General features: G+C 50.4%; 1 protein-coding gene across 1 annotated transcript in view; it reads right to left on the bottom strand.

The window, feature by feature from the left end:
- Window positions 1–13,253, bottom strand: part of GRID2IP (Grid2 interacting protein) — a 57,862-nt gene that overhangs the window by 43,717 nt on the left and 892 nt on the right. The window contains exon 2 of the mRNA XM_058442614.1: window positions 1,805–1,959. Within this exon, the coding sequence (XP_058298597.1) occupies window positions 1,805–1,959 (155 nt within the window). The remainder of the gene's footprint in view (window positions 1–1,804; window positions 1,960–13,253) is intronic.

Genomic DNA, 13,253 nt, shown 5'->3' with positions numbered 1-13,253 from the left:
TGGCGCCCAGCTACTTGGGAGGCTGAGGCAGGAGAATCACTTGAACCCGGGAGGCAGACGTTGCAGTAAGCCAAGATCATGCCACTGCACACCAGCCTGGGTGACAGAGCGAGACTCCGATTCAAAAAAGCTTTGAGCAAAACAGAGCGGAAGAGCAGAAAGTGTACTGCTGACCCTGCTCGTGATCCTGTGACTGCTACCAATTTGCTGTGTGGCTTCAGGCCAGCCTCTTAACCTCTCCGAGCCTCAGTCTGTCTCTGGGAAATGGGGTTAATAACAGCTCTTGGGTGATTCAATGAAAGAGTGTTCCTCTAGGGTCTGCTGAGGTCCTTGGCACACATTCATCATCATCATCAAAAGGCATCGAAGGGCCGGGCACCGTGGCTCATGCCTGTAACTCCAGCACTTTAGGAGGCCATGGTGGGCGATTGACTGAGCTCAGGAGTTTGAGGCCAGCCTGGATAACATGGTGAAACCTCATCCCTAAAAAAATACAAAAATTAGCTGGGCATGGTGGCACGCACCTGAAGTCCCAGCTACTCAGGAGGCTGTGGCAGGAGGATCACTTGAGCCCAGGAGTTGGAGGCTGCAGTGAGCCAAGATCATGGCACTGCCCTCCTGCCTGGGCGACGGAGCGAGACCCTGTCTCAAAACAAAACAAAATAAAACAAGAAAAGTAATCAGGCCGGGTACAGTGGTTCACGCCTGTAATCCACACACTTTGGGAGGCCGAGGTGGGTGAGTCATTTGAGGTCAGGAGTTGGAGACCAGCCTGGCCAACATGGTGACACCCCATCTTTACTAAAAATACGAAAATTAGCTGGGCGTGGTGGCACCTGTAGTCTCAGCTACTCGGGAGGTTGAGGCAGGAGAATTGCTTGAACCCGGGAGGCAGAGGTTGCAGTGAGCCGAGATCACGCCACTGCACTCCAGCCTGGGCAATAGAGTGAGACTCTGTCTCAAAAGAAAGGAAGATGAATGAAAGAAAGAAAGAGAGAGAGAGAAGAAAGGAAAGAAAGGAAATCAAAGGGCCAAGAGCACACATGGTTTGTAGGGTGGAGGTGGGGGGGGGGGGGACTGGAGCCCCACATGGCACAGTCCTGGGCTTCCCTGCCCTCACATTGTGCCATTATCCTGTCTCAATAAAGAATTGGAAGTGTCTGGTACCCTGTTGGAGATTTTCACAATCTAGGTTTTGGGGTGGAGCAGGGCAGACTGTGACCTTTTTTTTTGAGACAGTGTCTTGCTCTGTCATCCAGGCTGGAGTGCAGTAGCACAATCATAGCTCACTGCAGCCCCACCCTCCTGGGTTCAAGCAATCCTCCAGCCTCAACCTCCCAAGTAGCTGGGACTACAAGCATGTGCCACCACACCCAGTTAATTTTTATATTTTATAGACATGGGGTCTTTCTATGTTGCGCAGGCTGGTCTCCAACTCCTGGCCTCAAGTGGTTCTCCCACCTCAGCCTCCCAAAGCACGTGGATTACAGGCAGGAGCCACCGTGCCTGGCCAAGGTGGTGACTTTGGATCGGAAGGTGGATCCTTTCTGAGGTCTGTCCTGGGCCTTCTCCTATCACTCAAGGTGGTACCCTGGCATCTGGCAGAGCCAACAGCTGCCTTCTCAGGGTCATTGGCCTACTCTTGTTTGGGAGCTTGCAGGTATGTTGCGATGCCATTCAAGAGCAGGCTACCATCTATCATCTCCCACCTGGGCTGGAAGGGGTGTCTGGGGTGGTTGTGGGGGAATGACGGCCCTAAGTGAGACCCACCCTGCCTGTCTATCCAGCCCCCTGCCTGCAGTACCTGAGGTTGTCCAGGAGTGGCCCGCAGGCCTCTTGGGGCAGTGCCAGGGTGAGAGCCCACACCAGGTCATCCACCTGCTGCTCAGCTGCAAACTGCTTCAGTGCGGCGAACACCTGCTCCTTGGCAGTCGGCTGGTCCCCCAAGATTTCATCCACCTGCAAGGAGGAGTCCTGTGAATGAGCAAAAGGGATCCAGAGTGGAACCCTGGAGAACTGCTCTCCTCCTTTCTTTCCTCCCTCAGTTTACCTCCATGGGGTGGCTGACCTGGGTGTACCACCTGAGTGCTATGCCCATATCATGCCCCTTCCTTCCCTCCTTCCTTCCTTCCTTCCTTCCCTCTCTCCCTCCCTCCTTCCCTCCTTCCTTCCTTCTGCTTTTTGCTTCCTTCCTTCCTTCCTCCCTTCCTTCTTCCCTTTCCTCCCCCTCCCCTCTCCTCCCCCCCCCCCCCTCCTCCCCCTCCTCCTTCCTCCTTCCCTCCTCCTCCCCTCCCCTCCCCTCCCCCCTCCTCCCCTTCCCTACCGAGTTTCACTCTATCACCAGGCTGCAGTGCAGTGGTGCAATCTTGGTGCACTGCAACCTCACCTCCCAGGTTCCAGTGATTCTCCTGCCTCAGCCTTCTGAGTAGCTGGGATTACAGGCATGCGCCACCACGCCTGGCTAATTTTGTATTTTTAGTAGAGACGGGGGTTTCTCCATGTTGGTTAGGCTGGTCTTGAACTCCCGACCTCAGGTGATCCGCCCGCCTTGGCCTCCCAAAGTGCTGGGATTACAGGCGTGAGCCACCGCGGCCGACCATATCATGCCATTTCCAACCACATATCTGCCCTGCGAAGTGGGCCTGGTTGCATGGTTAGTATCTTCATTTTATTTTAATTTTCTAATTTATTGTTAGGGGTGCAATGGCTCAATCTCGACTCACTGCAACCTCTGCCTCCCAAGTTCAAGAGATTCTCCTGCCTTAGCCTCCCAAGTAGCTGGGATTACAAGCACCTGCGACCACACCTGGCTAATTTTTTGTATTTTTAGTAGAGACGGGATTTTACCATGTTGGCCAGGCTGCTCTCAAACTCCTGACCTCAGGTGACCCACCCACCTTGGGCTCCCAAAGTGCTGGGATTACAGGTGTCAACCACCGCACCCAGCCAATTTATTTTAATTTCATTTTTTTAGAGGCATCATCTCACTCTGTTGTCTAGGCTGGAGTGCAGTGATGTGATTATAACTTACTGCAGCTTTGACCTCCTAGGCTCAAGTGATCCTCCCTCCTTAGCCTCCCGAGTAGCTGGGACCACAAGTGTGTGCCTACATGCTTGGCTAATCTGTTTTTTTATAATCCCTCATCTACTTAAAGACACGTGGCTAATTAAAAATTTTTTTTTCTGTAGAGATGGAGTCTTGCTATATTGCCCAGGCTGATCTCAAACCTCTGGGTTCAAGTGATCCTTCCACCATGGCCTCCCAAGGTGCTGGGATTACAGGTGTGAGCCACCTCTCTTGGCCAGCATCTTCATTTTCCACATAAGGAAACTGAGGCTGGTAGAGGTGACGGCGTCATGGGGCAAAAGTGAAGGGTCAGGATTCAAACCCAAAGAGAGCTGTTCTAATAAGTATTGTAAAGATCAAAGGAATTAATATAAAAGCTTAAAACCACGCCACACATTCAGTAATTGCTAGTTACTATTATTGAATACTACACTCACTTCCATGCTGTGCGCTGAGAGATCCCACAGAGAACATTCTGACTCTACAAAAAAAGTCCTGGCACGTTACCTTAGCCCTGAATTTTGACTCCCTCAGTTCTCTCTCCGAACTTTTGTTTCTTTGTCTTTGTCCACAAACCAGCTGATACTAATCAAGGCACATCTGCACACAGGAGTGTGTGGCCATTGGAAATGAGCGTGCAAATGGACACATTGGAAATTAATGTGCAAATGGGCACGTTGGAAGTGAGGGTGCAAATGATCATGTTGGAAAGGAGCATGCAAATGGATACGTTGGAAACGAGCGTGCAAATGGGCATGTTGGAAATGAGCGTGCAAATGGACATGTTGGAAACGAGCATGCAAATGGACACGTTGGAAACGAGCGTGCAAATGGACACGTTGGAAACGAGCGTGCAAATGGGCATGTTGGAAATGAGCGTGCAAATGGACATGTTGGAAACGAGCATGCAAATGGACACATTGGAAACGAGCGTGCAAATGGACACGTTGGAAACGAGCGTGCAAATGGGCATGTTGGAAATAAGCGTGCAAATGGGCATGTTGAAAATGAGCGTGCAAATGGGCATGTTGGAAATGAGCGTGCAAATGCTCACGTTTCTGGAAGGCAGGTTGTTAAGTGTGTCCAAAGCCCATCCTTCTACCCAATGATCTCACATCTAGGAATTTATCTTAGACACATCCTGGCAAGACACATGCACAATGATGTATGAGTGAGGTGGTTCACCTGTGTATTATTCCTAACACTAAGACGTTGGCAGCAATATAAATATCTGACAGTAGGGGCTAAATAACTGCAGTACATCCATGTGGGAGATATTTGTAGTTTTTTGGCTATGTAGGCCAAAAACAAAGAGGAAAATCTCAGCTGGGTGCGGTGGCTCACACCTGTAATCCCAGCACTTTGGGAGGCCAAGGGGGGCGGATCACCTGAGGTCAGGTGTTCGACACCAGCCTGGCCAACATGGTGAAACCCCGTCTCTACTAAAAATACAAAAATTAGCCAGACGTGGTGGTGGGCGCCTTTATTCATCCCAGCTACTCGGGAGGCTGAGGCAGGAGAATCGCTTGAACCCAGGAGTCGGAGGTTGCAGTGAGCCGAGATCTTGCCATTGCACTCCATCCAGCCTAGGCAACAAGAGCAAAGACTCTGTCTCAAACAAAAAAAAAAAGAAAAGAAAATCCCAAGTAGGTGGGAGGCAAGATCCTGGCAGGGCTGGGGGCAATGGCTCACACCTGTAATCCCAGTGCTGAGGGAGACCGAGGCAGGAGGATTGTCTGAGGCCAGGAATTCAAGACCATCCTGGGCAACATAGCGTGACCCCATTTCTACGAAAAATTTTTTTTTAAATTAGCCAGATGTGGTGGTGCACGCCTGTAGTCTCAGCTACTTGGGAGGCTGAAGTGAGAAGATCACTTGAGCTCAGGAAGTTGAGGCTGCAGTGAGCCAAGATTGTGCCACTGCACTGTCCAGTCTGGGCAACAGATCAATATCCCATTTCAATAAATAAATAAGAAAATAAAACCATGAAATAGGGAGTGATGGCTAAGGTGTGCAGAATTTCTTGTTAGAGTGATCAGATTGTTTGAAAATGGATGGTAGTGACGGGTGTTATCATTCTGCGAACATATTAAAAATCATCGAATTGCCCACACGTCATACAGTTTAGCCACTGAAAGCACATACTCCATGAGACCCCTCCCTTGTTGGCTGAAGGTCTGGTTGTCTCTGGGCACTTACAGCTGGAGCTGATCCTGAAGCAAGGCTGGGTCCATGAGTGAGTCCATGAGTCATTTATGTCTCCCTCTCTCGAGGACTTGTGGGTGCAACTTCAGCCTGAACTGGGGCTGTCAGGCCCCACCTCTCTCACCCTCATCCACCTCCAAACTTCTCAACAGACTCCGCATCCTTCCCTTCCATCCTCTGTTCTCAGAGGTTGAAGAGGTCCCCTTCCAGCTGGGTGCGGTGGCTCACGGCTGTCATCCCAGCACTTTGGTAGGCCAAGGTGGGCAGATCATCTGAAGTTAGGAGTTCGAGACCAGCCTGGCCAACATGGTGAAACCCCATCTCTACTACAAATACAAAAATTAGCTGGGCATGGCCGGGCGCGGTGGCTCAAGCCTGTAATCCCAGCACTTTGGGAGGCCGAGGCGGGCGGATCACGAGGTCAGGAGATCGAGACCATCCTGGCTAACACGGTGAAACCCCGTCTCTACTAAAAAAATACAAAAAATTAGCCGGGTGTGTTGGCGGGCGCCTGTAGTCCCAGCTACTCGGGAGGCTGAGGCAGGAGAATGGCGTGAACCCAGGAGGCGGAGCTTGCAGTGAGCCGAGATCGCGCCACTGCACTCCAGCCTGGGGCACAGAGCAAGACTCCGTCTCAAAAAAAAAAAAAACCCCGTCTCTACTAAAAAGTTTAAAAAAATTAGCTGGGCATGATGGCAAACGCCTGTAATCCCAGTTACTTGGGAGGCTGAGGCCGGAGAATTGCTTGAGCCTGGGAGGCGGAGGTTGCAGTGAGCCAAGATCGTGCCACTGCACTCCAGCCTGGGTGACAGAGCGAGACTGTCTCAAAAAAAGAAAAAAAAAAAAAAGCCCCCTTCCTAGTCAAGGCCAAACCACCAGGCCACAGACACCTCACCATTCCCAGTCTCCACCCTTTCTTCCTGCCACCTACTTGTCATTCAGCTTTCAGCTCAAAGATCATCTCATCAGGCAGCCTTTCCTGGCCACCCTGTCAAAGTGGGTCCCGTCACTCTCACCTTACCCTGTTTATGCCTCCACTTTATTCATCATCATCTTTTTTTTTTTGGAGTCAGGGTCTTGCTCTGTTGCCCAGGCTGGAGTGCAGTGGTGCAATCATAGCTCCCTGTGGCCTTGAACTCCTGTGTTCAAGTGATCCTCCCACCTCTGCCTTCCGAGTAGCCAGGATCACAGGTGCACACCACTGTGCTTGGCTAATTTAATTTAATTTTATTATTATTATTATTTTTTTGAGACAAAGTCTCACTCTGTCACTCACTCTGTTGCTCTATGCAGTGGTGGGATCTTGGCTCACTGCAACCTCCACTTCCTGAGTTCAAGCGGTTCTCCTGACTCAGCCTCCCAAGTAGCTGGGATAACAGGCAAACGCCACCACGCCTGGCTCATTTTTGTAATTTTTGTAGAGATGGGGTTTCACCATGTTGGCCAGGCTGGTCTCAAACTCCTGACCTCAGGTGATCCGCCCACCTCGGCCTCCCAAAGTGCTGGAATTACAGGCGTGAGCCATCGCGCCCGGCCTATCATGATCTTTAATAGCTTGTGTATTGATTAATCCACTTGCTTACTGTCTCTTTCCCTGCAGTAATGTTAGGTGTGTGAAGTCAGGCTCCTTGTCTGTGTTGCTCATGGCTATTTCCCCTGTCCTGCACATCCAGGCCCACAATCAATGACTGGTAAATGCATGGTTTTCTTTTTCTTTTTTCTTTCTTTTTTTTTTTTTTTTGAGACGGAGTGTCAACTCTTGTTGCCCGGGCTGGAGTGCAATGGCGTGATCTCGGCTCATTGCAACCTCTGCCTCCTGGGTTCAAGCAATGCTCCTGCCTCACCCTCCTGAGTAGCTGGGATTACAGGCACCCGCCACCACAACGAGCTAATGTTTTGTGTTTTTAGTAGAGACAGGGTTTCTCCATGTTGGCCAGGCTGGTCTCAAACTCCTGACCTCAGGTGATCCACCCGCCTCAGCCTCCCAATGTGCTGGGTTTACAGGTGTGAGCCACTGCGCCCAGCCTGCATGGTTTTCAGTATCTCTACTTCTCCATTCCCTGCAGCTTATATAAATGTTCAAGTCTCTCTCAAGCTATAAATAAATAAATAATAAGCTGGGCACAGCGGCTCATGCCTATAATCCCAGAGCTTTGGGAGGACAAGGTGGGAGGATCGCTTGAGGCCAGGAGTTGGAGACCAGCCTGGGCAACATAACCAGACCCTGTCTCTAAATAACGAAAAAGTCGGCTGGGCACGGTTGCTCACACCTACAATCCCAGCACTTTGGGAGGCTGAGGCAGGTGGATCACAAGGTCAGGAGATCGAGACCATCCTGACTAACACGGTGAAACCCCGTCTCTACTAAAAATAGAAAAAAAATTAGCTGGGTGTGGTGGCAGGCGCCTGTAGCCCCAGCTACTCGGGAGGCTGAGGCAGGAGAATGGCATGAACCTGGGAGGCAGAGCTTGCAGTGAGCCGAGATTGTGACACTGTACTCCAGCCTGGGCGACAGAGACAGACTCCAGATCAAAGAAAAAAAAAAAAAGAAAAAGCCAGATGTGGTGGTGCATGCCTGTAGTCCCAGCTACTAGCTACTTGGGAGGCTGAGGTGGGAGGATCTCTTGTGCCCGGGAAATCAAGGCTGCAGCGAGCCATGATCACACCACTGCGCTCCAGCCTGAGTGACAGAGCGAGACCCTGTCTCCATAAATAAAGAAATAAAAGACAATCCTCCTTCGATCCCGAAAGCTGCTGATTCTCCTCCCTTCTCTAGTCTGGAGCCGTCTACATGTGCTGTTTCTGTACCACTGCCCTTTGCCACTGCAGTTCACTTTTGCACTTGAGGCTCTCCACGACCCTGCTCCGGCCAAGAACCCCAGACGGTGACTCTCAGACCTCGATCTTCAGCCCAGAGCTCACTCTTGAACTCCGGAACTGTATATCCACCCACTTTCTAGATAATACCAAAAGGGGAGGAGAAGTAGCGGGAGGCTTCGAGGGTTTCCAGTCAGAGGCCACGTTCTGTGCACGTCTGAATCCTAGCACAGACACACCATGAGTCTGTGTAACCGTCTGTCTCCCCCACCTAGGTGTGATGACCCAAGGTCTCATGCCTGTCCAGCCCCAAGCATAGCGCCTGGCACATATTAGGCACTCGGCGAATGTGGATGGAACTGAACCAAAAAGCAGCCTTGCATTGCACTTCCTGCAGGCCCCAGCTCACCACTGTTTCCCTCCCTGTGAGCGGGCCAGGCTGGCAGCACCAGCTGCCCCCTCCCCATGCACGCACCATGCTGGGGAAGGTTGCCGGTTTGGAAATCAAAGTCAGCAGCAACCTCAATTCAAAGGAGAACATGGCTGGCTGCAGAGATGTTTTATGTAAGAAAGAGGAAAAAATAGTTCCTCCCTCCTGGGGCCCGTGCCACAGTGTGGTTTCGGTGTCAGTTATTACCCAGATGTTCTCAGCCTACATCTAAGCATGAGGTATCATCACGGGACACTAATGGATTTTCTATTAAATATCAGCCACTTCAAGGAGGAAAAACTGGGGCAGGCAGAAAGCGCAGGCGAGAATTGGAGGGCTGGTGATTGAAAACCAACCAGTCTGGCGCAGTGGCTCATGCCTGTAATCCCAGTACTTTGGAAGTCAGAGGCAGGTGGATCACCTGAGGTCAGGAGTTTGAGACTAGCTTGACCAACATGGTGAAACCCCATCTCTACTTGAGCTCCTGACCTCAGGTGATCCATCTGCCTCGGCCTCCCAAAGTGCAGGGATTACAGGTGTGAGCCACCGTGCCCAGCCAAGCCACCAAGCCTAGCCGGTCTCTACTAAAAAATATACAAAATTAGCCAGGCATGGTGGTGCATGCCTGCAATACCAGCTGCTTGGGAGGCTGAGGCAGGAGAATTGCTTGAACCCAGGAGGCGGAGGCTGCAGTGAGCCAAGATCATGCCATTGCACTCCAGCCTGGGCAACAAGAGCGAAACTCAGTCTCAAAAAAAAAAAAAAAAAAAAAAAAAAAAAAGATAGAAAACCAACTGGGCTCCACGGAGGCCCTTCATCTTCCCGAGGAAGTCATGTTTCGAGATTCACTCTCAGCTTTTGTGGGTGCCCAGCAAGCCCTAACCGAAATCCTCCACTTCCCCGTTCCTTCTTGCCAGAAAACACACTGCAGCTGGCTTGGGCAGCCTGTCGGGTTCTACCCTCAGCGGGTTGCTGCCCAGTCCTGCTCCTGGGCAGGTCTTCTTTTGCATCCTGCCCTGTTTGGGGTTCTGAACGTGCCCCCTTCCAACTCTCCAGGGATTAGATGGAGTCTGCGATAGACCTTTGGTTCCATGGCAGGTGATCTGGGATTGTAGCAGGCATTACTCGCACCCACCAATATTTCTAGGTCTTTCCTCTTTCCAGGACACACATTAGACTACATTTCCCAGCATCCTTAGGGAGGAGCAGTGTAACCAGTTCTGGCCAATGAGCATTGAGGACAGATGCTGTCTGTAAGAGCAGATGCACAATTGTCCATGTTCTCTTCCTCTTCCATAGGGAACCCTGAAGCTTCACATCAAGATGGAGGAGTCTGAAATGCTGAGACCTTGTATGGACATCAAGCCACCCTAGAAAGTCTACTGACCCCCTAGAGGACTCTGTGGGTCAAAAATAAACTTCTGTAGTGCAAAGGCACTAAGAAGTTGATTTTGGGTCAGGCATAGTGGCTCACACCTACAATCCCAGCACTTTGGGAGGCTGAGGCAGGAGAATTGCTTGAGGCCAGGAGTTTGAGACTAGCCTGGGCAACATAGCAAGGCCTCATCTCCCCAATCTTTTTTTTTTTTAATCAGCCAGGTGTGGTGGTGCACACCTGTGGTCCCAGCTACTAGAGAGGCTGAGGCAGGAGGATCACTTGAGCCCAGGAGCTGGAAGCTGTAGTGAGCTATGATTGCACCACTGCACTCCAATCTGGGCAACAGAGCTAGACCATGTCTCAAAAACAACAACAATAAAAAATGTTGGGTTTCTTTGTTATAGCAGCAGAGCCTGTTGTGGGTACAGGAAGAAAGTCACAGCTTTGGAAGATCTGGACATTGGTGATGTAGTGAAGCTGGAGTTGAGTCCTGTGTGTATGTGAGTGTGTGCATCTGTCCACAGAGGCTGGTCTACTCAGGGTCAGAAAAGCCCATTCAGGGGATCAGGCTAGGGTACATGATGGAGGAGACACTCCTTACGGGGTTAGTTTGGAAGGGGTTAGGACTGGACCAAGCTTGGGCACTGGAGGAGGCCAGAGTGGGTGGGGATCTGATGCCTGGGCGGTGGGCTGGGAGGCATTTCTGCAATAGTCAAACTCCAACAAAGTTTCCAGGCTCCCTGACCTCCCAAACCCCATGGCCAAGTGCTGCTGGGGCAGAACTGAGCAGATTCCCTTCCGCGGAGGTAAAGTCTGTGAGCTTGATAACACAACAGGGTGACTATAGCCAATAATAACGTAATTGTCCATTTTAAAATAACTTAGGCCGGGTGCAGTAGCTCACGCCTGTAATTCCAGCACTTTTGGAAGGCCAAGGTAGGCAGATCTCCTGAGGTCAGGAGCTCGAGACCAGCCTGGACAACATAGTGAAACCGTGTCTCTACTATAAATACAAAAATTAGCCAGGCATGGTGGTGGGCGCCTGTAATCCTAGCTCCTTGGGAGGCTGAGCCAGGAGAATTGCTTAAACCTGGGAGGCGGAGGTTGCAGTGAGCCAAGATCGTACCGCTGTACGCCAGCCTGGGCAACAGAGCGAGACTCCATCTTCAAAAAAAAAAATACAAACTTAAAGAGTGTAGACGGATTGTTTATAACTCAAAACATAAATGCTTGAGGGGATGGGTACCCCATTCTCCATGACATGCTTATTTCACATTGCATGCCTGTATCAAAATATCTCAGATACCCCATAAATATATACACCTACTAGGTACCCACAAAAATTAAAAATCAAAATAATGTAAAAAAAGTCGGCCAGACATGGTGGCTCACACCTGTAATCCCAGCAGTTTGGGAGGCAGCGGTAGGTGGATCACGAGATCAGGAGTTCAAGACCAGCCTGGTCAATATGGTGAAATCCCATCTCTACTAAGAATACAGAAAAAAAAAAATTAGCTGTGCATGGTGGCACATGCCTGTAATCCCAGCTATGTGAGAGGCTGAGGCACGAGAGTCACTTGAACCCGGGAGGCGGAGGTTGCAGTGAGCTGAGATCACGCCACTGCACTCCAGCCTGGGTGACAGAGAGAAACTCTGTCTCAAAAAAAAAAAAAAATTCTATGAGCTTAAGTGTCCCAGCCACCAAGCAAATACTGAGTTTCCAGGCTTCACGTCCACAAGGGTCCGATAACCAGGCAGGGGTAGGGACTGAGTGTCTTGGCTCTGGACTATTTCCTAGTCGCACACAGGCTCACTTTGTGTTCCATTCAAGTATTAGTGAAATAGAGGCCTTAGGACCCCATCTGAAAGCCCTGGAGGACAGGAGCGAAGGTGAGTGGTGTGGGAGGTTGCTGTACTGGGACCTCGTGGATGGCCTGGGGTAGATTTAACCATACTAGGCAGCTTCTTCTTTTATAACCGTGTCACATCCCAGGTTTCTTGGAATTGCCTGGATCTGTCCAGTAAATGGCAGGTTCCTGCAATCAGGGGTTGCTTGGGATTCAGGCCTGAGACCGACTCTATCCTCCCTCTTTCCATCCCAGCCCTGGGTCTCTGAATGGTGCCTCCATCTTGCCTTGTGGCCACTCCCCACTTCCTGCAGGTGACTCAGGCCTTGGGTTCTTCTTGCGGCTGGAGGTCTGATCCATTCCAGGCTCCTCATTCTTAATCTTCAGGACCATGCTAATATTCCACCTGCAGTCTATCACAGCCTGGTTTGTGCCAAAGTCAAGAGGAAACGCCTTTGGCAGATTGGTGAACCCAAACTAGGGCCTCCTACAGCCAACAAGCCATCCAGGCCGCTGTGCAAGGGCAGGCCTAATCCTGGTTTTGTGGGGGCTTAGAACAAGTGTGACTCTTTTACATTTTTTTGGAGCGGGGGAATGGTGGGGAGGGGAATGGAGTCTCACTCTGTCACCCAGGCTGCAGTGTAGTAGCATGATCTCAGCTCACTGCAACCTCTGCCTCCCTAGCTCAAGTAATCCTCCCACCTCAACCCCCTTGAGTATCTGGGACCACAGGCATGCGCCACCACACCTGGCTGTGTTTTTTTTTTTTTTTTTTTTTTTTTTTTGATAGAGATGGGATTTCACCACATTGCCCAGGCTGGTCTCAAACTCCTGAGTTCAAGCCATCAGCCCTCCTCGGCCTCCCAAAGTGCTGGGATAACAGACGTAAGCCACCTCACCCCACTGGCTCTTTTACACTTGATCTTAGATGAAGGGCCAAGAAGCGATATCTGTGGCTCTTTTTATTTTATCTTTTTATTTTAGAGATGGGGTCTCACTGTGTCACCCAGGCTGGAATGCAGTGGTGCAATCATAGCTCACTGCAGCCTCAAACTACCATGCTCAAGTGATCTTCCCTCCTCAGCCTCCTGAGTAGTTGGGACTATAAGGCATGCACCACCATGCCCAGCTAGTTTCTGATTTTTTTTGTAGAGATGGTGCCTCATTATGTTGCCCAGGCTGGCCTTGAACTCAGGGTCTCAAGTGATCCTCCCACCTTGGCCTCCTAAAATGCTAGGATTACACGTAGCACCTAGCCTGCAGTTAAGTTTTAATGGGGAGGATAGACAGGGAAAGGGGCACGTGGGAACCTTCTGGTGTCAATTATTCTATAGTCTACATTATATTTTTATCTATATCCTATTATTTTATATATTGATCAAGAGGGTGGTTATTCAAGGGTGTATGCATATGGAAAATTTATTGAGCTGTACACTTAATGCACTTTACACCTATAGTACCTTAATAAAAAAGAAAAACAAGTGAATAAAAATTGCAAAATTAGGCCAG

This window comes from Hylobates moloch, unplaced genomic scaffold, assembly GCF_009828535.3.
Source record: "Hylobates moloch isolate HMO894 unplaced genomic scaffold, HMol_V3 SCAFFOLD_1, whole genome shotgun sequence".
Lineage (NCBI taxonomy): Eukaryota > Metazoa > Chordata > Mammalia > Primates > Hylobatidae > Hylobates > Hylobates moloch.
The sequence above is the reverse complement of the archived record's forward strand: the minus strand, read 5'-3'. Positions and strand labels throughout refer to the sequence as shown.